Here is a 27,168-nt window from a genome sequence, read left to right as displayed (position 1 = left end):
GAGGGAGAGAAAAAGAGACAAATACAGAGAGCAAATAATTTAAGTCTTTCTTCTTCTTCAACTGTGATCTCCATGTGTCCACTATGGTGCCTGGCACTTAACAGATACTCAATCAATATTTTTTGGGAAAAGAAAAAAGCCCAAGGTGGGTAGAGTCCAGGTGTTGGGAAGCTGGAAGGGAAGAGTTGGTTGGATTGATAAGGCAAGAAGTGGGTGGCTTAAATTCCCAGAGTGCATGGAGGGAAGGACTTTCTCAAAGGCCCATGGGGATGAGGGTGGGAAAGACCCCAGGGAGGGACTGTTGACACATTTTCTCTCACCAGTGGTCAGAATGGCCCCAGGACCCCAGCCCAGTAGATTCTTTGTCAAGGATATGAAAGGAAGGTCAGAGCAATGTCCCCAGCCCCCAAAACCAACCATTCTGGGCAAGGTGAGTGTCTCTGCCCCGACCACTGTGTGCCCACAGTCCTGCCTGGCTGGCGTTGGGCTGATCCTGGGTGGGTGATGGTGCTCCCCTTCAGGAAGATGGCTGTGCGATGGCTATGGGAGCCCAATTACTAGCTCTGACAGTTCTTACGTGGGCAGCAGCTGGGTAGGGAGCTTAGCCTTCCTAAGCTGAATCCACCTGAGGGGGTGAGAGAGAGCTTGCTTGAGCCCAGGAGGAATGGTGAGCCCAGGTCCAAGGCAGCAGCAGGGTAGGGAGAAGACTCCAGAAAAAGAGATGACTCTCCCCACTCCCCAAATACATGCCATCTCCCTCATGGGACCTGGGAGGAATGGGCATAGCTCTGGAGCTATGCTTCAAATGGGGTTATCAGGATCCAGGTTTATCAGGACATATTTATTGATCCACATTAGTCATAGAATCAGAGCTAGAAGAAACCTTAGAGACCATCTGGTCCAGCATGTGTGCTTACTCCTGAAGCTAAGGTCATGAGATGAGAGAGAACCACTAGAAGTCTGGAATCAGGGTATCTGAGTTTGAATTCTATGTGATTTACTATGGACTTCTTGCCTGTTCTCCCAATAGAATGCAAACTCCATGAGGGCAGGGGTGTTTTCTGTTTTATTGTCAGTACTGTGCTGTCAGTTCCTAGAACACTGCCTGCCATATACTAGATGCTCAAAAAATATTTGTTGAATGAAACAAATGAATCTCTAAAAGAAAATGTTATAAAACTATCAAAATCATATTTCTGAAGAATATTTGACGTGAGAAAATGTTCATAATGTGTTGAGATCATACAAGTTGTATATATGTTATCCTAATTTTGTTTTTTTTTTTTGTTTTTTTTTAAAATTTTTTATTTATTTATTTTTTCCCCCAAAGCCCCAGTAGATAGTTGTATGACATAGCTGCACATCCCTCTAGTTGCTGTATGTGGGACGCGGCCTCAGCATGGCTGGAGAAGCGGTGTGTCTGGTGCGCGTCGGGATCCGAACCCAGGCCGCCAGCAGCGGAGCGCGCACACTTAACCGCTAAGCCATGGGGCCGGCCCCCTAATTTTGTTTTTAATGAATTATATTTTAAATGAATAATGCTGTTAGGTGTTTAGAAAAAAAGACTGGAAAAATATAGATCAAATGGTTAACAGTGGTTGCCTCCTTTGTGGGGTGTGATTCAGTTGCCTTTCCACTATCTACATTTTCTACATTTATGTGCCCTTTGGATTTCTAACAAAAAACCATGCATATTTTTAATAATTAAAAAATATATATGCTTAGAAAAAGCTGTAAAGAATACAGCAATATAATATTGGCTATTTTGGGGTGATATGTGCTTCAATAGTGTTGTGTAATTACCCCAAAATGTAGTGGCTTTAAAAACATTTTATTTTGCTCAGGGATTTGGGAAGGGCTCAGCTGGGTGGTTCATCTCTCATCTGTAGGGGCATCAGCTGGGGTTGGAAGTTTCACTTCCAAAATGGCTTCTTCACTTACATGTCTGATGCCTCAGTACTCCCTGGCCTCACTGTATCTCCACATGGTATCTCATCCTCCAGGAACTTTCCATGTGGCTTGTGAAGCTCACAGTATTGTAGTCTTAGGATAGTTGTACTGCCTATGTGGTGGCTGGTTTCCATGAGGCAGGAAGTGTGAGCCGCAAAAGTGTGCAGAACTGACACAGTATCACCATATTCTATTAGTCAAAGTAGTCAGAGAGCCCACTGAAAGGGGTAGAGAAACAGACTCCACTTCTTGATGGGAGAGTGGCAAGGTTGCACTGCAGGAAAGCATGGGAGATGGGAGATGCTGCTGTGGCCATGTTTGTAAAATACACTCGGCCACAATAGGGTACAGGCAATTTTTGGTGTCTTCATTGCACCTTTCTGCTCTTTCCAAATTTTGTACAAAAAGCATGCCTTACTTTTATAATTAGAAAAAAAAGTTATTAAAAGAAATATGACACACAACAGTGCAGGCAACCATTAGTGCAAGATAAGGTTTCAGTTAGTGAGCCTTTCTATATCCCCTGTGACTCATTTACTTTTAATGCTAGACCCTATTTCTGGGTGATCAATCAGCAAAGAGCTGCACATCACTAAACCATTCCCCCAATGCTGGGCATGCTTATTTTCTGGCTTTCCTGAAGTCATTCTGCATAAAGGCCTCTTTTCCTCAATGCCACGTTTTTGTCTCTTTGAAGAAATCAAATTTCTTTTTGCCATGACCACAGTGAAAGTCTAAAGCACTGATTTCTGTTAACAAATATTGATTGAGCATCCATGTATAAGGCACTATTCAAGAGTCAGCTGAATAGTGTGATACTTATTAAGCACCTACTATATGGAAACATAATGCTTAAGCCAGGAGTTAAAAGGTATACAAAAATATGATGATTTACTGCCTTCATGAAGTTTATATTCATGGGCAGAAATATAAGAAAACAATCAACTATAACATGCAAAGTAAAAGGAAATAAACCTTAAAGTGGATGTGTAAGTAATGTGTTGTAGGAACCCAGAGAAGTCTGGTTTGAAGCGAAAGGCTTTGTGGAGGAGATAGTATTTGAACTAGGTTTAAAATGAAAAACACACCTTTGTTTGACAAGAGAGGATCAAGGGATTCCAGGCTGAGAAAAAAACAAAGACTTAAAGGTGTGCAAAGATTGGCTTGCTTTTAGGAATACTGAGTAGAAAAGGAGGGTTGGAGCCAGAAGATTGACACCCTGTCAAGCTAAGGAATACGGGCCACTCTATAGTCAACTGTCCCCTGAAGATCTTTGGAGGGTAAAGTATTCGACCAGCTTGCAATTTTGGTCTGCATTTTGGCAGTAGTATACACAATGGTTCAGAAGAGGACAATGAGGCATGGAGACTAGTTATGAGGCTGTAACTACAATGTGAAAAAGAAGAGAGGTAGGTCTTAATTAGGGCAGAGGGAGAGAGAAGAGGGCGGTGGTGGTGATGTATAGGAAGTGACTGAATTTATTGGGAAGGGGCAGGAGAGCTGAAATGAATTCAAGGCTTCTAGCCTGAGACTAAGGATGTCAGTGCTACCACTAATTAAGACAAGCAGCGCTCTTTGATTTCCAAGAGGCTGTTTGAGGCACCTGGGAGATGCCCAGTGGAGGTACTCAGCAGGAGCTGGAGACTGGTACTAAGGAGAAAGGCCAAGCCCACAGGTGAAGGTGGGTCACCGTACCTGTGGGAGTGAAAGAATCCACACAAGGAGAGAGAAGGGAGTGGGCAAAAGTCAGGGAAATGCTTCCTTTTAAGGCGGCAAAGCAGGTTGATGGGAGGAGACCCAAGAGATATGAGAGAACAGAACTGAAAGGCGGGGAAGTCAGTGTCACCTGCAACAGAAAGCCTGAACAGGGCGGCGACATAGGGGCTCTTCCCGCTGACCTTGTTACCCTTCTTGGAAGGTAAATCCAGTGCATCAATAAAAGTGGTTGTTTCCATCAGTGCCGTCCAACAGAACTGTCTGCAATGATGGGAGTGTTCTGTATTTGCGATGTCCAATACAGTAGCCACAGGTCACGGGTGGCTACTGAACACTTGAAATGTGACAACAGATGAGCTGAATTTTTAACTTTAGAGCCAAGCCCCTGAATTTTCAAGACAGTAGTTTACAAAAAAGGGCTGGGTTTAAGATATTTCCGTGGATGGTCAGCAGAACCAATACCAAATAGTTTAAAAGCTTTCTTGGCTGCATTCAACACAATATACTGAGAAACTTTAGAATAAGTACCCTTTTGAATGGGTACTTAATTCTCAATGAGTTAATCTGAATGAACTGGCTGAAAGGGCAATTATATTGTTTGAATTGCTGAGAACACTCAACAAACTGTTCATTTTAAATATATTTCACTGCAACCATTCACCCTCCCCACTCCCCACCCTCTTATTAGCAGCTCAGGAGCTTTACTTGGCGGACACAGGCTGTAGTGACTACGACACCACAGATGATTCCAGGCACGTTGAGTCCCATGCCCCATACCACCAACCAGATGTAACTCCATCGCTGGATATTCAGATCCAAGGCTCCGGTCCTCCAAAGCCATTCAAAGACATCTTGCTCCCTTTGCAGAGAACTATTTTATACACCAAGAGTTTTACAAAATCCAAAATAATTTTATTCACTTTTTTCAGATTTTTGCTTCCACAAGGTGTTCAGCAAACATGCTAAGGCGACAGAATGTCTAGTTGGTCACGACATGCTACGCTGACCATTCAACTGATGACAGCAGCGACCACGCCCACCTGAGCTACTGGCCCCACAGCACAAAGGGGGTTTGCGGGAACACACCGAACCACACAGCAATCAGCAACCTGAGGTAGGTCTCTTTACAGTACAAAAAACTTCTACACCAGTGTGAGACACTGATTAGCAAGAGCTGCTTAAAGTCGCAGACTTTGGAGAGGAGAAAGAGACTGTGTGACAACTGCAGTGAGAAAGGAAAACAGACCCACAAAATCCTGAACCCTGTCACTGAACTGCGGAGGTGTGGGACCAGGCAAACGAAAAAGTACCACCGAAAAAAGCAGCAGCTGGCTCCAGGGTGTGGAACCAACAGGTCTAGGAGCTGGAGAGCTCTGTGCAGTGGCCAGCGTTAGGAACCTGAGGCAGTGGGACACTCTGTGAATAGACTTGATTCTTGTTTAGAAACAACAGCAAAAAGAGGAAGGCAGGAAAGAAACTTCCCCTCTCCGAGGAACGCTTCTGTGATTCTCATTCCTGATGGAGGGAGTGAAAAGGGGTCTGGGGCTTTGCCCCACTGCTCTCCCAACAGAAACAGTGACGTGACAACAGGACAGAAAGCAGGAGCCCTGAGAATTCACGGCGCTCTGCCTGGCCTCCAGCGACCCCCTCGACCCCGCCTTGGAGTGGTTGCGGGGTGGGGGGGGTGGCAGAGGGTGCCACTGGAGGGCCCACTATTGCCACACATCTTCATTTGGACACCCAGAAAACCCGGCACCGTGAAGCAACCAGCTACAGAAGAACAATATGCTACCCTTCCTACAGTCTATTAGCAAAACCAGATCTCTAGTACAGCAAACTGTACAAAAATGATAGAAAGGAATTTGCACTGTTATTAGCACAGTGCTTATTTTAATATAAAATAAACAGCTTACATTTTCACTGTAAATATAGGCTATGTACAGAATTATATATAGATATAGCTACACGTATAAAGCTTCATTATAGGCCTCTGATACATTTATAATAACGGTTCCCTGAACCTTTTCGAGTGCAATTAAGAACAAAAACTAGATTTTTGTTTACATGAATATGGAATAAATACAATAATCAAAATATGACTCTCCCTAAAAGTGAAACACATAAGCCAATCCTGAAATGCTGTGCGAAAGATAAAATCGGGAAAGGCAAGGTTTCGGCAGGAGGACACGATGAGGGACCCGCCCCAGGCAGGGAATGGCAATGCTCCAAAGAAAAGAGACTTCGGCGGTGGTGGTGGGGAGGAGTTAGCCCTTGACAGCGACCTTGTTCTCCGCAGCAGCAAACATGGCATAGAACCGGGAGCTGTCGTTGGACAGAAGGACCGATGGGGTGTCAAACTCCACCACCTACAAAGGAAGGAGACGGCATCAGAATGTGACTCAGGGTGATTCAGAGGATCCACTGCTCAGGAAAGGGGGCAAACCCCAAAGCCCCCTGAGGATGGAATCAGGGCGACAATTCAACCAGCCCTGCCATGTCCAAATGGGTTCCTTGTTTTTTTAAACTAACCAAAATATAAGGGAAAGGTGAGGGAGAAAGACCTCCAGATCTCCTTCACATAAATCTCAATTCTTTCAGCCTTGGGTATGAAGGAATCAATCAACAAGGTCCTATAAGCTACAGGGGAAACAAATCACAATTCAAGTCACGTATGGCAGGCAAACGTCATCTTGTGGTACAAGCTGATCTAGCCCTGTAGATGGAAAAGAAACAGCTCAGAATGCCCAGCTGGAGGAAAAAAAAGGAAGTGACTAAGGACTGACTCAATTATCCATTCCTGTGACGAGCTCCAGTGCAGCCACTGAAGATCATAGTGCAGTAGAAAATTGCATGATATACTGGCAGAACCTGCCTCCCATGATAGAGGCTGACAACACCACATACTCACTTTCCAAGCCACTCTTGCTGCAGGGCAAAAGCATGGGACACAACCTTGTTCAAGGAGATACAAGGGGAAGTCTCCTGGGTACTTCTAGGAAAGGCTGTCCTACCCGACAGAGAGGCATAAGGGCAAAGTGTCCTTCATTAGGACTGGTGTGAGGAGGATACAATGTTGGAGCGAGAGCAGACATCCTCCACTATGAGGGGAAGGGTAGGCACCGGCTGGAAGCTGATACAGAGTCTGACATCGCTGAGCTGCTGAATAACCACCCCTCTGGCCTCTTGCCACATGGGATAATAAACTCCTACTGTCCAAGCCTCTTTCATTCCAGCATTGTGTCTACAGCAGAGTGCATCCTATCAGAGTCTGTGCGTATAGATGCATGAAAAATGCCGGTGGGGGGTAAGTTAATGTATTAACAATGATTATCCCTGGGGGGGTAAATGACTTGTGGTCTTATTTTTGCCTTTATGCTTTTTTGTGTTTTTCAGGTTTTCCTAAAATTACAAGGAAATTTTAATTAACAAGAAACACAAATAAGGGAAGGGAAGGATAGAGTCCCTCATTAAGAGCCAATCACTTCCCATACCAAAACAGCATTGAGCCACTCACAGAAACAGAGTGGTCTGGATATGTGTCTTTAAGAAAGAATTTCCCAGGAGGTATTCTTGGTCCCCTCTATCTTATTTTATCATGTTCTATTTAATACCTGTGTACTAACGTATAATAGGATCTTGGGAAACATTTAGGATAGTGTAAACAAAGAGAGTAGCAAAAAAACCACGAATGTTAATAAAATTTCAAGATGAGGAGAAAAATCATTAACCCCTATGATCTCTGGAACTCAGCTTTGACGCCCAGCCTAAATCAGCCATGTTTTCTCAATATTTCTCCACAGACAGACAGTGCAGTGGGATAGTGTAAAGCACTGGCTTTGGAGTCACTGGCCTGAGTTCGGCCCCAACCCTCCACTTCCTGCGGACCTGAGGCAGGTATCTGAGTTCCCTGAGCCTTAGTTTTCTCTTCTGTAAAGCAGAGTTAATAGTAGCAGCACTTTTCTCGGTAGTTGTGATGATGGATTATATGTTGAGAGATTATACGTAAAGCACTTAGCACCGTGCCTGACATACTATAAACATTTAATGAAAGTAGCTGTTATGGTCGTCAGTATTGTTGATAACAGAAGACAAGCCACCCATTGTAACTGGCTTGTTATTTAAGCCAAATCATTAATTTACTTCCATCCCAGGAGCACACAAAGGAAGTGTTTGTCCAACATAAATTTATGTAACATCTACCATGTGCTGTGTACTGTGTACTCAGAACTGTAGTACTGAGCCTCGCAAGAGACCCAAAGATGGATAAGGTGGGACCCCTGCCCTTAGAGAGCATACAGTCTAATAGGGGAGATAAGGAATTACACAATTACTAGCAGAGGAGGCAGGTTATGAGCAGATAGATATGGGAGAGCAAATGAGAAGAAAGGGCACCTTAGGCAGATGGAAGTGTATGAGTGAAGACAGTGGGGAAAAAGCTTAGGGGATGCAGGATTGTCTCTAGCCAACAGCACCTGCAAGGAAAGAATGGGAAATGAAGAAGACTAGGCTGGGCCAAATTGTGGAGAAGCTTGGAACAGCAGGATAAGAAGTTTGGCACCACTGCACGATGGCAAAAAGCAAACATGTGGTGGCTGGTCTCAATACGCCTTGGGTGATTCTTGTGCGTGTGAGTGAATTACTAGGTCCACAGGTTCTCTGACCTAAGTCAAGGTGTCACTGTTTACAAGTGAGAAAAGAACAGGTAATAAAGCAAAATGAGAACCCAATAAGAATGCCCTTGACTCAATCCCTTGATTGGGAGGGCTGTATTCCTTCCAGTAGCAACCAGACTAGAGTAGCTGAGGCTGCTTATCTGAATGCGCAGAACCACGCTATGATGGCAATCAGCCCATCCCTGCCAGGGGCCAATTTTCCTCCCAGACAAGACCACATGACAAGCCAAGGTCCCTCAGGGGCTCAGTACCTGTCCCTGGGCCAGCACCATAATCCTATCAGAGCCTAGGACTGTATGTAGGCGATGGGCAATTGTCAGCATGGTGCAGTCAGCGAATGCTTCTCGGACGGTCTCCTGAATCAGTAAGTCTGTCTCTGTGTCCATGGCAGCTGTAGCTTCATCTAGAATCAGAATCTGCCAGGGAGGAGAGGAGAAAGAGGGATCCAACCAATTCCTTAAGCATTCTGGTTAATCTAGGTTTTACTAAAAGGTATTTCATTATTTAAATTTTATATCATACATTGTTTTTTCTAAGTAGCCACAGATACATGTAAAAATACCATTTTCTTTAGAATTGACATAATTAAAACCCATACATTTGCCTTGATTCCCACAAATCAAAGAATATATGTATCATACTCATCTAACAAAATACTCGCCCCTACGTGTTCTGTGACTCTGAACATGTATAGTAATCTTTCTGGACCTCCCTTTTCCGGTTTATAAAAAGAGGGGACTGGATTTGATGACCTGGATGTCTCCAGGTTTTAAAATCTTCTAAATCCATGGTTTCCAGCACTACAACTATTCACTGACCAGAAACAAAAGTCGCCCTTGGAAACTGAACGCTCAGGTAAGTTAAATAAAAACAAAAAACACCCATATACCCAAACTACATCAAGGTTAATTTAGAAACATCACTGGGCATTCTCTTAAACAATGCCACTGGGCTCAGAGCCAGGAATGCCTTGGACCGTGTGCTCCAGGGAAAGGCTGTTCTTCCATCTTCCTGTTCTTCTCTGCTGCTCCCCTTCCCCACATCCACCAACCTGCCCTACCTTACAGTGACGGAGCAAGGCTCTTGCTATGCACAAGAGCTGCCGTTCCCCCACTGAGAAGTTATCTCCATTCTCCATCACTTCAGATTCAAGTTTCAGAGGTAGCTGAGCAATCTAGGGAGAAAGAAAGTAGAAATTAGAAGGGTGAAAAAGTAAATTTTGAAAAAAAAAAACTAAACTAAATTTTATAAAAAATCCAGTGGCTAAAGTAAATTATTCTGAAACAGATGCAAGAATTATTAGCCAAGAATCTGGCTCCTCTAGAAAGAAGATACAGGTGTGATGATCATGTGTGCCAGGACCCACATTTTCTAGGACAATCCATATATCAAATATACTATTCTCTTAGCTTCACAGCATCAAAATGACCCAGAAATTCCAATTTTTACATGTACCCAAATCCTGTTAGATAGTGGCCCTAATTTTTGGGCCACTGAAAATATTGTCCTGCAATAAGAGATGGGGTAAACAACATTACTCCATTTCTGAAGTCTAAAGTTGTAGGCCCATGGCTGTCACATTTTTTTCGGTAAGCTATAGAACTTATTCCTCAAATGAAATTGTTTGAGGAAGCCAGATATAAAAGAGATAAAAGCAGAACTGATCTAGTTGAATTAGGACAGGGGATCCTGAGCTCGACTCAACCCAGGGGCATGAGAGACCCTACTCTAGGCCAGGGGTATTGGAGACTGTGGCCCCTGGAGGGGTCCTGAGTTACCCTAAGAGGTCTATGAATCCATACACATACTGCAGGCTTTCTGCAGACTCAATAAATGATATGTCTCTTGCATATATATAGATGCTTCAAAAGCATGTTATACTGTTATGATTAATAAAATAGAAATTAACTTAAAAGCATTACTGAATTCTGAGTGGTTGTCATTAATATTTTCTCAATCAATGGAGAGTAAAAGGGCAATATGACCATGGGCGTGGGAGAGGGTAGGGACGGGAGGTATTAACTTTTATGCCCTCTCTAAAATGCCTGGGAAGCCCTGCTCCGATGCCCCTCCACAGACATCCAGGGGGTAGATGGACAGGCTGAGGAGGCCGGAGAGTGACTACAGTATCACTGCGCTTCTGCTCTCGCAATTCCAGCAAGGCCCTCCCTCCGTTATTTACTTACACATTCTTTCATGTGGGTCCTTTCCAGGGCATCCCAAATCTGGTCTTCAGTGTACTGGTTGAAGGGATCCAAATTTGACCTAGAAAGAAACGTAAGAGGAATTTCTCAGACCCAACATGTAAGCAACCACACGGCAAAGGCTGTCCATGGTAAAAGTTGAACCGCGCACAGGAAAAGGAGGGCTCAAACCCTTCAAGGTCACAGAGGCTCACTCCCCAGCAAGCCCTGGGTGGGAGCCAAGATGGGAGTGCCGATGCCTGCCCATCGCAGGAATGTCTCTGAGAACATACTAGGCCTCTCTTTCTTCTTTATAAAAGATATGCAAAACACAAAACAAAAATCAATACATGTTTTTTCTTGTTGATGGTGCCAGAGTCAATTCCAACTCCTAGCAACGCTGTGTACAGCAGAGCAGAACCCTGCTCAGTCTTTTTGCTCCATCCTCTCACCTTCAGCACTACATCAGACAATGCTCCGCTGCTATTCATAGGGTTTTCATGGCCAATTTTTTCAGAAGTGGGTGGCCACATCCTTCTTTCTACTCTGTAAGACTCTGCTGAAATCTATCTAGCATGGGTGTTTGAAATACTGGTGGCATAGCTTTCAGCATCACGGCAACACGCAGCTGCCACAGTATGACAACGAACAGACAGGTTGTGTGGCTCCCTGAGCAGGAAAGGAACCTGGACTGCAATGGTGAGAGCACTGAATCTTAACTACTAGACCACCAGGGCTGGCTAATGTTTTAATCACCTCTAATCAGACCCCTAGAAACAAAGACCATTAGCATTTTAGCATATATCCTTCTAGATTTTTTTTTCTATGCATATACATGTTAAAATACATCTCTAGGGGCCGGCCCCATGGTGTAGTGGTTAAGTGTGCACTCTCCGCTGCTGGCAGCTTGGGTTCAGATCCCGGTCGCGCACTGATGCACGGCCTGTGAGGCCATGCTGTGGCGGCGTCCCACATAAAGTGGAGGAAGATCGGCACAGATGTTAGCCCAGGGCCAGTCTTCCTCAGCAAAAGAGGAGGATTGGCATGGATGTTAGCTCAGGGCTGATCTTCTTCACACACACACACAAAATACATCTCTATGTACAAGCTTAGAAAAACCCCCTTTTTCTTCCTGAGGCACTAAGGTGAGAGCCCTGAGCAGGGGACTCGATGATAGCTAGCCTGACCAGGAAAGGAGCCGATCCAGCAGAAGGGCAGACAAGGGAGAGCGTAAAGGGCGACTCAAGAGGAAGGAATTTATTGGTACAGAAAACCAGTTTGGGGACTATTCTTGCTTACTGTACCAACAGTATCTACCTCAAGGAAGTCAAGGATGATACCAAAAGAACAGGACTAGATATTTCTGGAAATGTTAAAGACAAGAGAAAAAGCTCTTTGTCACAGAGGATGAGGGTGGAGAGGCGGTGGCAGAAGAGATATTTGGTGGAAACTGGGATGTTATATTAATTTTGGGTGTCTTGTCTCGATCTAAACATCACATTTACAGGTCTAGTGATCTGAAAGGTATTAAGCATAATTTGCTTTGCTCATAAAATTATGCTTGGCATAAGGGAAATAGGAAAGTCTCTGGGAGAACCATAGCTCTGTGCCATATTTGTCTCCATGTCTGGGGTTACTAATTATGGGCATGCAAATGAAGCAGGTCATGTTCACAGAACTCTACCTGAGAGGAGGAAGCACAGATTGGCATACACCTGGCTCATGTCCTTTGGGCCATCTCTGGACTCGCCTGGGAGACTTTCTCTCTCTCTCTCTCTCTTTTTTTTTTTTGGTGAGGAAGATCAGCCCTGAGCTAACATCCATTGCCAATATTCCCCTTTTTGCTGAGCAAAATTAGCCCTAAGCTAACATCTGTGCCAATCTTCTTCTATTTTGTATGTGGGACGCTGCCACAGCATGGCTTGATGAGCGGTGTGTAGGTCTGCACCCGGGAACCGAACCTGCAAACCCTGGGCCACCGAAGCAGAGCACGTGAACTTAACCACTATGCCACCGGGCCAACCCCCCAGGCCCATCACACCAGCTGAGGAGCCTCTGAAGACTAAGCAGTGGGTTCCAGATATGTAAGAAATATTTATATACACCAGCAGGTGGTATACATACACATTGAGGCAGACCAGACTGATCTCAACAGGGAGCTTAATCAGGAAGAGAAAAAAATACCCATCCTCAGAGCAGCCAGAAGGCCCTGGGTCTGAACAACAGACAGAAATGAAAGCAAAGTTATGCATCCACTGCATCAAAAGTATTCAAGCAGGATGGACGCATAGAAAGAAAAGCCTCTGAACATGAAGGCATTTATTTTTAATAGTCAGAACTCCTGGAGTCCTAATGTTGTCAAAAGAGCATTTTCATCTTTGGTTCTTTGTTTTATTTTTAGCAATTTTCTAAGCTCGCCTATTGGCCAGTGCTAAATGAGGCCAAGAATATCTCCCAGGGTGTGAGAGGACACAGCAATCCCCTCCTGGTACACCGAAGATACTGTGCTGACTCACACTGTCCTGTCCTCTGGGGTGACCCCTTAGCAGTGGCGGGCCTCAGGACAGGAGACTTTGGGGCTCACAGACCACCTTCTGTCAGGAAGCTAAAGGAAAGCTCAAAACAGTCATTCAGAAATATGGACTGACTTTGGCCTTTAGTTGTTAAGAGTAAAATTAGGTTAAAAAAAAAGTTGTAGGTGAAAAAAGGCAAGAGGAGTAAGTGGAGTAAATGAAAAAGACTAAGAGAGCAGCAGAGATGGTATGAACATTTTTTTCAAGATGAGGGAGGCCTGTGCGAATCTGAAAGCAGAGGAGGAGATCTTGAAGATGCTGGAAAAAGAAAAGTAACGAAAGGTCAAGACCTCTGAGGAAGCAGGCCTAACTCTGGTTTTCGCAGAGACGGAATGCCTCTTGAGGTGGTGATTAACAGAGGTGTTGTGATAACTTCAGGAGGCCACACAGAGGCGAGTGCGCAAGAGCCCAGACCCATCCCTGTGGCATCTAAAAATAGATTTATGGGAAGGAAGAGCAGATCTGGCAACACCTCTCAATTTCTTCATTTTAGACCCGAGTCCTCAATAATTCTCATTCTCTTCTGCTGTCGCTTGTTTGACCTCAGTTCCCAAAGGGAATGACTTAGGATCATCAACAGATCCAGTCTGCGCTGTCCAAATTCCTTAGTGTTTTATAGAAATGCCAAAATAAACACACTCAAGAGTGTTGACCCGACGTGAATGTAGGTGAGAATTCAGTTTATCTACCAAACCTCGAGTCAGCGAGTTCAAATGCCATTTCCAAAGAATAGGGAGTGGGGAGGGGCAGACCTAGTTTTAAAGACAAGTCTGAATACTGCCAGCAGTTATTTAAAATTACGCTGGTCTCAATTTTTTTGGAAACTGCTAAAAACTAAAGAAGAAATGGCAATATTACTTTTAGAATGATTTAAAAAAAGAAGTCCTATCTAGGTCGACTATACAGTTAAAGCTGTTTCTATTTCGAAAGAGAGGCGAACTTGAATAGAAATGGATGCAAATTATAGAAACCCATTGTTTTTAGGAGGCAAAAGCTTGAGGATAAAGGTAGGATAAAGTATAGGAAAGATAATGGGATTAAATATATTTCCTTCTTTTTTTTTTTTAAAGATTTTATTTATTTATTTTTTCCCCCCAAAGCCCCAGTAGATAGTTGTATGTCATAGCTGTACATCCTTCTAGTTGCTGTATGTGGGACGTGGCCTCAGCATGGCCGGAGAAGCGTGCGTCGGTGCGCGTCCGGGATCCGAACCCGGGCCGCCAGCAGCGGAGTGCGAGCACTTAACCGCCAAGCCACAGGGCCGGCCCAATATATTTCCTTCTTAGTTACTATTTTAACAGGTCAAGAAGAGGAATTTTATCTTTGATGTGCTGGCAGATTTCAAAGAGAGGCATCATTCTAGAGTACATACCAAAGGTGGGATACTGGAAAATGGAAAAACATGAGTGGTAATAATGCCTAAAAACCATCATTAGAACTGCAACTTCAAGCGTATCTAAGAGAGATGACAGTATGGAGTGGGAGGAAGATGGAGGATGATGGTGATGAGGCTGATGATGGCTGCTACTGTTTATTGAATGCTCAACATTTGCCAGGCTCTTTGCTTGTATAATTTGTGTGAATTTATGGGGCTGGCCCAGTGGCACAAGCGGTTAAGTGCGCACGCTCCACTTCAGCGGCCTGGGGATTGGGGGTTCGGATCCCGGGTGCACACTGATGCACGACTTGTCATGCCATGCTGTGGTGGCATCCCATATAAAGTAGAGGAAGATGGGCACGGATGTTAGCTCAGGGCCAATCTTCCTCGGCAAAAAAAGAGGAGGATCGGCATCGGATGTTAGCTCAGGGCTGATCTTCCTCACAAAAAAAAAATTTATGTGAATTTATTCAGTCTTCACAACAAGTTTTAATAATATTCCCATTTTATGGATAAAGAAACAAGCTTAGGAGTGGTCAAGTAACTTGTCTGAAGTCACAGAGCAGAGATCTGAGCCCAGATCTCTCTGACTGCTTTACCAACATGCTGCAGGGCCTCCAGGCCCTATTTAGAATTCATGAAGTGGCTTGTACAGTGGAGCTGCCCCTATTTCTGCAACAGGAAGCACACGACGTAGTGGGAAAGCACTAGACCAGAGGTCTCAGATCTCAGTCCCAGATAAGAGATCTGAGAGCCAGATGGAGGCTCTACCATGCCCACTTGACCTTGACATGAGGCACGAAGCACATGGGCGCTCAGATCCTCACCTGACGGTGCCGCTGAACAGAACTGGCTCTTGAGGAATGATGGAGAGTTTGCTTCGGAGGTCAGCAAGGCCAATGTCACTGATTCTCACTCCGTCAATCTTGATGCAGCCTCCAGATAACTCCACCAGACGGAAGAGGGCCATCCCCAGAGAGGACTTCCCTGATGAGTCAGAAGACATGCAGAAAAGTCGCTCAATTAGCAAATTCTGTGAAGACAAAACTGGTTTATTCTCAAGGCAAAATCATCTATTTTTCGATTTCTATTCAATTATTATTTTGACTGATTAGCTGAGATAGTGTATAAAATGATAGCCAGAAACAGAAAAAAACGATGAACTTTCCTGAGCTACCAAGCATACACATTTAAATCACACAGCTTCAGCCTGAAAATAATTTGGAGGGACTGCCACACTTTCATGAGACTTAAATGGAAAAATGCCTCCTTTTCACTTTAGGAACGAGTACATAGGCTTTAATGCTTCTCGGGCAAAGTGAGGAGAACAGAGATCTTACAGCAAAGAGCTAGGGGCAAACCAGAGAACAAGATGTCTTCTCTCTTTTCTGTCCCCTTATCGCAGCTGAGAGAGAAACAAGACAAGGCCTCCCATCGCTGCCACAGCAGCTGGGGAATGGAAGAAATTCCCGGGTAAACACGCAAGGGAAGGAGATGTTGGCTTGAGTCAAGGAGTGGCCAGATGACTCTGCCATGATAGGGAACTGTGGCAGAAAAGCAGGTTTGGAGGATAAAATAATGAGTTCAGTATTATGGTGATAAGCAGAACAGCTTTTCTTAATCGAATCTTCACTTTAAAAGTTATTTAAGTAATTCAAGAAGCTAATATCAATCTCCCATAATCACACTACTGTTATTTTTGACACATTTCCTTTCAGTCTTTTTCTCAGAGTTGAGATCATACCAGAAATAAAAAATTGTAATTGCCTTTTTACATTTAACTTTATACAACAAGCACTCAACCATATTATTAAAAACTTTTAAAAATAAAATTTTAGTGGCTGCAATATATTCCATCATGTGGATGTACTGTTACTTACTTAACCAGTCCTCTAACGTCGGACACATAGTTGATTTAAAACTTACTATAACAATGTTGTGGTGTTCATGTTAGTACTCAAACTTTGCTCCTACCTCATTTCCTTGAGACAGATTCTCAAAACTGAAATCACTATGTCAAAGGACATAAACATTTAAAAAGCTCTCTGAATATAGTGTCCCCCTCCAAGAAAAGCTTGACATCGTCCCGTCTACTTTTCTGCAACTCAGACCCATGGTTTAGATTTAGAGCTACAGGTTTGTAGCTGTTAGATCACTTTTCCTTAGCTGGCTGCCTGATTCTTGACCCTCCTTACCCTCCTCCTGCCTCCATGTTCTGAAAGACCTCTCCTGGGAGCCTCATGACTCTGTCTACTCAGCAGTCACTGAGGGTATAAATATCCCGCCTTGCCCCCAGTGTCTGCAGCCACATCCCCACTACTGGGATTTGTCCCCTGAGCAGGTCCCTGTCAAACAACCTAATGGGAACTCCAAGTAATATGCATCTTCCTAAGGCAGCAATCTTCACATCCCTCTACCAGAAACGAGTTGGGATATCCAAGTCCACGTAGCAGGACAGTTCTTAATGAGGCCTTCTCCTCCTAGAAGTGAAGGGCTGTAGTCGGGATTGGGGGATCTGGTTAGTGGCCCCTTACCCAGATATAAGGAAGGCAGAAGACCCTTCCTCAGTGCTGAGACAGTGCTTGTTTTAAGATCTAAGCTAAGGAAAGAATGGTGCTCAAATACACGGGCCAAGTTGTTCCACTTTAACAAAAGATGCCTAGATTTGGGCCACCTGGACTGGAAGATTTTATACTTCTCTGAATCTAGACTACCTTTGCATTGATGGAATGTGCTGGTAAAAGAGGCAATGAGTCCTCACGGTGGTGTTCTTGATTGAGATCACGGCAGAGCCAGGGGTCTATGAGCCTTGGGAGAAGCTTACTAGGATTAGAGTTCAGACTTTGTTAAGTCAGGCTATTTATAATTATTTTATTTTTGTTTATTTCTCTTCTGTCACTATTTATGGTTTAATTAAGTCTTGGTGAATATTTCTGCCTGTCTCACCTGTGTTAAAAGGAGATCATGGGAAGGGACATCAGTCAGAGCTTTCAAGAGAGCAGTGTGCCCCTGGGAGCCAATGTAACACAAGGAATTTGAGGGAGAGAGCAAAACAAGAACTTTGGGGACAGCCCGTAATCCTCCTTGGCTGAACATTCTCTTTCCAGTGTAAAAACCTAGAGGCAGTGTCTTGTTTTGACGTGAAATAATTCCTTCAAACAGGAAGCAGGAAATGGCTTTTTCTTTTCTTCTTAGTGGGTTCTTTAAAGTAAATTGGCCAAAAAGATACGAGGCTTTTTTTTTTAATAGCAAGAAAAAAAGCTAGAAGAGTTTTGATGCCAAGGAAGCGTGGAGCGCAGAGAGCTGATGAGAACTGACTCAGAGAGACCTCAGATCCAAGGGCAAACAGGTTAGTAACGGAAGACAAGACTCAGTCTTTGAAATGTTATTCAGGAAGGAAAGAGAGAAAGAAATTAATTACTCAAGTCTTGACCCTAGAAATCTAAAGGGCATACAGTAATAACCTTCTAAGATTAAGAGTGAAGTAAAATGCCTAAAATGAAGGCACATTCTCTATTTCTTTGCAACTGATATCAGATCAAGAAAATAATTTCTGTCTTCAAAGGAACATAGTTTCCTTATTTAGAGTTGTGTTAGCCGCTGATAAATATGAGGCTATACTGGCAATATATCACAGAGACCTTAAACTTTTTGTATATTTTGACTTCATAGAAATATAAATATATTTATTGGTTAAATATAAATTATGGTACATCCATAAAATAGGATTTTATATCATGCAGCGTAGAAATCATAGAATATTAACTGACATGAAATATATTTGGTAATTTTAAAAGCAGGCCATGAGCCAGTGTGAAAGGATCCCATTTTTGTAAACATTATTTGTTGATAGAAAAAGCCTAACAAGATATCCACCAAAATATTAATAGTGATCATCTCTGGAGAGCTGAGTTACAGGTCCTTTTCCCCTTTGTACTTGCTGTATATTCCAAGTGTCCTGCACTGAGAATGTATACTTCTATGAATAGAAAAAGTGCTAAATGTTATCAAAGCAGGGTTGAAAATAAACCTAGAAAATTGGTTTCAGAGACACCTGAGACACCAATCACTCATTTAATAGGGGTCTGGTTTGAAGGGATGTGAGTGATATTCAGTAAACAGCAAATCATGGGCCCCAAAGTTAACTCCAATAGGTTCAAACGTTTCTCCAGAGAGGCCTCGGCATATCCTTACCTGATCCCGTCCGCCCCACAATGCCAATCTTCTCCTTAGGTTTGATGGTGAAGGACACTTTCTTCAGGACCAGAGGGAGGTTTTCTTGGTACCTCATCTCTGCATTCTCAAAGGTCACCTCTCCTTCTTGGGGCCAGTCAGGAGAGGGAGCCTTGTTCTTAATTCTGGCAGGTGCTTCCAAAGAGAGAGTCTGGGGAGACAGAAGTGGCCGGTTCAGACTGACCACAGATTCCGCGGGAGCTGCAAGGCTTTGTCATAGGGAAGTAAAACCAGACAACCATAGACACACAGAGGCAGCTGCCACCATGTCCCCTTGCTGTGAAAGACTCCCTGGGCGGTAAATGCTTATCACCACTAAACTAGACAGAGTACAACGGCTACAAAGTTTACACTTAGCAGTTTACAACAGCTACTAAGCAGCAGCTTGGGGAGGGCAGTGGCTTTCAAACTGCCTTCCGTCTTAAGGAATTCTTCCACAAAACTGCCTGGGAGGCCAAGGGTGGGAGGCCATGGGAGGCCATGAGGCTTCCACTCCTCTTCAATCACAGCCGTTTTTACTGGAATTCTTTGAAAATATTCCACTCAAAACAGAATTCCACCCTTTGACAAACACTGGTCTAAACCAAAGGAAGGAAACTAACATTTATCGAACACTTAATCAGATTGTGGCATTCTGACATATCTCAGTCAATCCAGGAGACATGGACTCTATTCCCAAACCCGCCACTCATAGCTGGGTGATCTGGATATATCACTTCTTCACTCTACATCTTCGTTTCTCATTTGCAATTGTAGGCACGGGATTACATAATCTTGGAAATCCATTCCACCTTTAAAATGCTGTGTTTAAAACAACTGCTTGGGTAATTTTTGTTACCAACAGTGGTACTCTGCAATGTTTTAAAACTCTCTGGCAACTAACCATGGGGCTTTTAGCTTTATAGGGAAGTAAGGGCCAAAGACTGTCATGCTCCAGGCAGAGGGTGTGGAACTGAAGCCTAAAACTCCGAGCTGGAAGGACTCCATGTTGGGACAGGCATCCAGGTTGGGGACTGGCAGCGGGGAGCCAGTTCTCAGATATGTGGCTGGCTTGTGCAGGGTCCACTCTGTACCATGGCTGACCATCACCCTGACCTCTCCAGCAAGAGACTCTCACTAACAGTGATATTAAATCAAACACTACACACCTGTATGTATACCCATCCACAGACAAGAGCATTGGGCAAAGAGGCTAATGTATAAACAAAAGGAATAGTTATTAGCAGATATATTTGACAGCTATCTGCCATTCCTTCTGAGAATAATCATTTGTAAGTTTAAGAAATATCCCACGACTAGTGTGAGGTTCATTGTCAAAACAATCCTAGAAAATGCAGTTTACATAATATACTAGTTCTCAACCGAAAGGGGTCATTTTTCTTTTCTTTTCTTTAACTTATTTTTAAAAATTAAGATATAATTGACATATTCATTTCAGGTGTAGAACATAATAATTCAAGATATGTATATATTGCAAAATTATCACCATAAATAAGTCTAGTTAACATCTATCACCATACAGTTACAATATTTTTTTCTTGTGATGAGAACTTTTAAGATTTACTCTCTTAGCAACTTTCAAATACACAACAGGATATTATTAACTCTAGTCACCATGCTGTACACAAAGGGTCATTTTTCAAAACCGTGTTTGTAAGTCAATTATTTGGAACTTGGAATGTATTCTTCCCATGTAAACAATGATATAAATAGCTGATAAAGTGTCCGGGCAGTTCACAAAATAGGTTAACTCCTGAGAACTGAGCTAAATTTGAGAATCCTCGCTACTCATGATTCTGCTTCTCTCAATAGAAAATTACTTTCAGAGTTCCAATTAGGACACCAGCAAGCCACTGCCCCATAGCAAGACCACAGGGGTTACTGAGGGAAGGTGGGAAGAGCCAGGTAATCTCAGTATCAGCTAAGTTAACTGGTTTCTAAACTGTGAATGCAGTTTAGAATTAGCGAGGGATCTACTGCACCAGAACCTCCAGGGATGAGGCCCATGTTTGCCTTTGCCTAAAGCTCAACAGAGGATCCTGACAGCCAACCCTGGTCAAGAACAAGTGAACCAGACTAAGATCTAAAACAATACATGGTTTTAAACAGTGTAAGGAAAATGTTACATTAGTCAGCTTAACTGAACTAACAAGATTCTGAACATTTTGGAAATTAGCTGATGAACATAAGTTCTTAATCAGATACAATTCACAAATATGTTTGGAAACTGTTATGATATTCTCTTCTCCATTCCACACATCTCCAGCTGGAGAGACTGCTGGTCCTCTCCCATGGATAAGATAAGGCAGAGAACACAAGCGTCCTCTCGCACATCCACCTGAGGCAATACAAGGGTAAAACAACCCCACGAAGGGTCAGATCACAGTGAATGGCCTGGAGCAGCCTGACCTTGACGTAGTGGTTGATCCTTTCCACTGAGGTGAAGCGAGCTTCTGTCTCGGACGCCAGTCTGACGGTAAACTGGAACAGCCCCGTTAACTGATAATGGAAAGCAAAAATCCAAGAGAGAATTCATTATATATACACACCGGGCTAACAGTGAAAATCTCCTTCATCTAGGGGACCACAACTCAATTATAAGAACTAACTGGGCACATGCAGCAGCCGATTTTAGGGACTCAGTCATTCTCTAAATATTTAAGACAATGCCTATTAACCCCCAGTCAACTACAATTCTCAATGAATGCAGGTGGCATTGTGGCACTGCTGGCACTAACTTTCCTGTATCCAAAGGTTCTCCATCCATCTTTACATTTCCAGTAACACATATCTGTAGCTGAATAACTTCTGGCATCATACTTGTACCTGCACCTGCTGTGGCAGTCACGACAAATGGAAATATATATTAACCTGTGAGCAATTAGTGGGAATGCTTCCAGGAAACTCAAATAATAAGGCTAGGCAAAAAGGGCATGCAGAGTCCCTGTGCACCTCAGACTGAGGATTCTGAAACACTGTATATATAATATGTATTCTTCCCCATTCAATAATCAAGTAAGTCTGCATAACGTCTTTGGGTATCTGTGAAGATACACAACTCTTCTTGGGTTTCCTTTGGTTACTTATTAATTTTTATCTTTCCAATAAGGAAAAATGTCAAACAAATACAAGAGTAGAGAAGACAGTATAATGAACTCCCATGTACCAAACATCCATCTTAAAAAATTTTCAACTTATAGCCAAAATTCTTTCATCTACACCACCCTATCCCTCTGTATTATTTGGAAGTAAATCCCAGACAGCCTAAGATTTTATCCTTAAATATTTTAGCTTGTATCTCTCTAAAACATAAAGACTCTTTAAAAACACAGTACCACTATCACATCTTAAAAAATTAATACTAATTCTTTAACATCTTCAAATATCTAGTCAGTGCTCAAGTTCCCAATTGTTCTTTGAGCTATTTAAAGACCTTCAACCAGCCCTAGGGACCAGAAGGGTTTACATATGTAACAGTATTGGGAAAACCAGGGGCCTGAAAATAAAATGCACAGAAGAAGTATACTGAGGATATAGTATTTCTTAGAAGACGAGGAAGAGGCCAGAGATGAAAGGGTGGTGAACACAGAAACCCACAATTAAGAAACTATTTTCAAAATCATGTTTATTTATGAAGAAAACAGCACCTAGTTCTTAAACACATGCAACAGACTTAAATCCCTTTATTCCTATAAACCACTCCTACCTCTCTCCCATCCTACCTGCCCCAGCCAAGTACAGATTGTTACTGCCAAAGCAGACCAGGAGAAGGGAGGTGAAATGGTGGCGTAGTGTTGAGCCCCCTACCATGCCTCTCCTAGGCCAACAAAGGAAGGACTCTAATGAGGCAAGATGAGGTCCCCATCCCAGAGACTGACCTGGACAGCATAAGAGATGGCAAGACCCGAGTAGGCTGGGGGAATCTGCCCATGCATGAGAACAATCATCAGCCCAGTGGTGGTGATCAGGGCAATGCTGATCAGGTCGAGCCGCACAGCCAGCCACCGCATCGCACACGTGAACAAGAAGAAAGGACTTTGGTTGTTATCCAGTAGCTCCTGGTACCTGTGAGGAAGACAGAATACCAAATAGGCAAATAAAGTACCACACAGCACTGGTCATGGATGATGTCAAAGCTTTGGTGAACTATGGTTGGAAGGCTAATATTTAAGTCCTTCTATTTGTAAGTACGAGAATGATATGGAAACTTAAAAAGTACAGAGTATTCCAGGCTCCACACATAGGAAGATGGGGTTCTTTCAAAGAAACTATTCAAGATGTTAGGAAAAAATACATACTTCAACAGCATAGGGAAAGCATAGGAGAAGGAGATCAAACAGAGGCTGTACTAAGCTTTAGAAAAATGTCTTAGGTCAGGGGTCATTTTCTCAAAGAAGGAGAAGTTACAAAGGCAAACTGCAGAAATGACCCAAGACTAGGAAAAAGAAACTCTCAGGCTGAATATGGGGAAGCAGAAAATCACCTACTGACGCACCACTGCTGGGCAGAATGGTACTTGTTTCCCAAGGCCATGGAGCAAAGAACCAGGAGCAGCGAGCTAAACCACAGCAAAAAAGACCTGGACAACCTTTGCCATTGAAGGATCGAGACATTACTGTCACTAGGGGTCCTAGAGAGCAGGTCAGACCCCACCTGAAGGCTCAGGTGCCACACACAATTAGAACTCCAGAGCAGGAAGTGCTAAAAATAAAATCATGTTTCTTCCCTACACAAGATATGTGTTCTTTAGAGAAAATTTAGAAAATGCAACAAAGAAGAGGAAAATGCAAAAGTCCACTATTCTCACCACTCACTGAAAACCAAGGTTAACCTTCTGCTGCATTTCCTCCCAGCATTTTTTTCAATGCACTCACATTTACGTGTGTATGTATATACACGTGTACATAGTGTATTTTACTTTTTTTCACTTAAAGTAAGGATGTATTATCTGAGTCATTTAATCTAACCTTTCTATTCTAGATTTTCTTTTCAAAATGAATTACTTAATTTTTGGAATAGATAATATATGCACAAAATACAATATGTAAAAGGTTTTTCCAAGAGAAGTCACTCTTTCTCCTGCCCATCCCCAAGCTACTCGGTTCCCCTTTCCAGTGGCAACTATCAGTTTCCTGTGTATCCTTTCATAGATATTCTAAATGTTACACATACAAGCACATACTTAAAAGGGAGTATACCATACACACCCATCTGTACCTTGCTCTTTCACTAATATACCTGAGAGATCACTCCATAGCAATACCTACAGAGCTATTTCATTCTTTTTAAGGGCCACATACTATTCCACTACATGGGGATGCCATAGCTTATTTAACCAGTCCTCTATTAAAAGACATTTAGGTTAGTTCCAATCTCTTCTTAATACAAATCTCCAGAATGTACATAAATTTCTCATATAAACAATATTCAACAGCTAAGTAAAATGTCAGTCTAATTTCAATGACTATCTTTCACTGTTCCAAAAAAAAAAAAAAAAAAAAAGCAAAACTCCATCAAATGTAGCCATTCAGAGCCAAAAGTCAATAGGCTCCAAACCTGTGTTTTTGTCATCTCATTTGCTCAGAAGGGAGTTCCAGGAAGCAAGTGAATTTTAATCAAAGACCACTAAATCACTAATACTTTAAATATAGTATAAAAAATATAGTATACTTTAAATATTAAGTAATGAGCTTTATAATCTCTAACTCCGGCCTTGAAAGGTAATTTAGAGTCTTATTAAGTGCTGGGCTGCTGGCTCCCCTTTGAGCCCTCTGGCCCCCATCAGCACTGACCTGTGCAGAAATTCCTGCCCTTTATTGTAGGCATGGATGGTGGCAAGGCCCTGTATGCTGGACGTGATGTGGGAGAGGAATGGCGACTGCGTGATATTGTCCAGACGCTTCAGCTCTCGAATCAGGACCCTGGAGAGAGAATGAGTTCTTTGTCAGAGCGATAGACTAGCAACTCTGGCTTCATCCTTGGCCCTGGAAGACATGAACACTTCCTGTTTACCTGGAGACAATGTGCAGAACTGAAAAGAGGATGAAGAGGGGCCCCACTGCCACGAGGAACCATGGGAAAACCCCTGCGATCATTCCGACACAGAAGAACACCAGGATGACATTCTGGATGAACATCTCGGCCTGGAACGGCAGGCGCACGTCGACTGGGGAAACCGTAAAGCAACAAGTGTCAGACTGTTGGGATCCACAAGGGAAAACAGAACCAAAAATTTAAGAAAAGTAAAAGAGGTTCCCAAAATCCCTATCTGAAATTTGTGTGTTGTCTTCTAAACAGTCTGATCAAAGAAAAATCTGGAAACCTGGTTGCTCTAATTTTTCTTGTCCCAAGAAAATTCAGATGGTCTTTCTTCTCTGGGTCCTCTTTTTGGTTCACTATGCTGCCCAACTCCTTTAAACATTTTTTTCCCCTTTACAAAGTAATACTTGCTTGTTGTAGAATATTTGGAAAATAAATATGCAAAAAAGAAAATAAACATAATCTTTATTCTTACCAATACCAATGAACTGCTGCTAAGATTTAAGAAATTTTTCATCATGGAAAGTTTTAAACACACACAAAAGCCAAGAGAATATCCAACAATTATCAATATTTTCTTCGTCTCCTTTTGGCTATCTCCTCTCCCTCGTTTTTTTTCTTTTTGGCTGGAATATTTTCATGCAAATCCCAGACGTGTTGATACCACTGATTTTTTCTTTCAGTCTTTTCTCTATTTGTCTGTGCACGTGTGTTTAGCAGAAATGGGATCATGTCATGCATCAGCTCTATGTATCAGTGATGGTTTTGATCCCTTCTTACCTCTGGCCATGGCTTTACACTAGCCTATCAACATCTGAAACACACTACTTCTATGGAGGCGGCACAGGGCAGTAGTTAAAAACATTAGTTCTGGGGTAAAAAGATCTGGGCTCAATTCCCAGGTTTGTTATCTAATAGCTGTGCAATCTTGGGCAAGTCATTCAACCTTTCTAGACATCAGCTTTCCCATGTATTCAGTGGGTGAAACAATACCCACCCCGTAGGGCTGCTGTGAGGATTAGGATAATGAATGCAAAACATTCAGCACACTGCTTGTTACACAGTAAGCCCTCAATAAGTGTCAGGGGTCGTTACTATTATTCTGGGCTATGGGAGTATTTAAGTTCTGGTGCTGGCACAGCCCAGGCAGCATCCAGAAAACCTGCCAGAGGTTGTAGGTGGTAAGTGTCCAGGACCAATGCATTACCTACACTACCCACACGTAAATACGTGTTTTGGAATCTCAGATGCCCCTGTTCCAAGCCTTTATACTAACTCAATCCTCTGAACTTGTTTTCAGGTTAAATAAGATCAAACAAGAACTTTTAGATGAAGAGTGAAAAATCAGATGGGTCCTTAGCCTAAATACAAGCTGCAATATGGAGAAAATGCCAAAACTATAGTGTTCCTAGTGCAAACACCAGCAGCCGCTGCGCTCTCAGAGTCTAAGGCTGGAGAGATCTGCACATCTGGCGAGTCATCTAGAAGGCTGGAGAGCAGTGAGCTCCAGCTTGTGCTCCAGAAAATAACAGGAAGAAGCGGTGAGAAATACCTTCATCCATGTCTTTGGAAAACCTGTTGAGAATCCTCCCCGTGGGGGTAGTGTCGAAAAACTTCATAGGGCTTCGAAGGATCCTTCGGAAAAGCTCATCATGGAGCCGGGAGGAGGCTCGCAGTGTGCCCTAAGGAGCAGAGCACAAAGTGATCAGGGCTCAGGGACCCAGGGACTCAGGCAGGCTCAGGTCCTACTCCACATGATATCTACTCCCAAAGCTGAAGGGCAAATGGCCATGGAGGAAGGGGGTGACTAATAAGAAAAGGCTGAGGCTAATGGGATACAGGTCATTTCAGCTGGGGCCATCCTACTTCAAAGGAGCCCCACTACTCAGAATAAACCTGAGATGCCATGCAGAAGTCTGACCACACAGTCATCAGGGAGAGGAGGAGCAGAGGCCACCACCGCATACCTTGACAAAGACCACTCCTCGAATGGCTTTCAGGATCAGCATGACTGCCATGGAGAGGGCGTAGATGCTGGCATAGTACTGCATGAGGGGATTGTCCTTCATGCTGCTGCTCACAGAGGTCTTGTTCCCTTGCATCACTGTGGCGTTCTGTTTGGAGGCAAGGCTCTATGAGGCAGATTCCTAAGGACAGCCAAGAACCCCTCCTCAGGGCCATCCTCAGCTCAGGGAGGGTGCAGGATAATGACTCTGGGACCTGGCTGTGGCAAACACAAGGCAGGTTTTTCCCCTTCTTCACTCTTTTCTAATGGACAAGGGCAGACAGGTACAGGTGTGCTACTGATAAGCCCTACTGCCCCGTGAGTTGGTCAGGGAGCACTATCTTCTGAGGTTACGTTAGAGACTCATCTTTTCATCCTAGGTAATCCTTGTTCATTGCTTTTTTAATTGAAAACTAGA

General features: G+C 43.2%; 1 protein-coding gene across 3 annotated transcripts in view; it reads right to left on the bottom strand.

The window, feature by feature from the left end:
- Nucleotides 1-4,556: 4,556 nt before the first annotated feature.
- The window catches only part of ABCC5 (ATP binding cassette subfamily C member 5), an 80,749-nt gene continuing 58,137 nt past the window's right edge, over nt 4,557-27,168 (bottom strand). For all 3 annotated transcript variants that reach the window (XM_004424667.3, XM_087439927.1, XM_087439928.1), the window contains 12 exons: nt 26,713-26,859; nt 26,298-26,427; nt 24,719-24,872; nt 24,499-24,627; nt 22,585-22,771; nt 21,116-21,205; nt 18,668-18,857; nt 15,301-15,460; nt 10,526-10,604; nt 9,400-9,513; nt 8,591-8,755; nt 4,557-6,032 (listed from right to left, as the gene is read on the bottom strand). In XM_004424667.3, coding sequence (XP_004424724.2) covers nt 5,931-6,032; nt 8,591-8,755; nt 9,400-9,513; nt 10,526-10,604; nt 15,301-15,460; nt 18,668-18,857; nt 21,116-21,205; nt 22,585-22,771; nt 24,499-24,627; nt 24,719-24,872; nt 26,298-26,427; nt 26,713-26,859 — 1,647 coding nt within the window. In that variant the 3' untranslated portion in view covers nt 4,557-5,930. The remainder of the gene's footprint in view (nt 6,033-8,590; nt 8,756-9,399; nt 9,514-10,525; nt 10,605-15,300; nt 15,461-18,667; nt 18,858-21,115; nt 21,206-22,584; nt 22,772-24,498; nt 24,628-24,718; nt 24,873-26,297; nt 26,428-26,712; nt 26,860-27,168) is intronic.

The sequence above is a fragment of the Ceratotherium simum genome, chromosome 15, assembly GCF_057802395.1.
Source record: "Ceratotherium simum simum isolate JZ-2026a chromosome 15, ASM5780239v1, whole genome shotgun sequence".
In the NCBI taxonomy this organism is placed as follows: domain Eukaryota; kingdom Metazoa; phylum Chordata; class Mammalia; order Perissodactyla; family Rhinocerotidae; genus Ceratotherium; species Ceratotherium simum.
The sequence above is the reverse complement of the archived record's forward strand: the minus strand, read 5'-3'. Positions and strand labels throughout refer to the sequence as shown.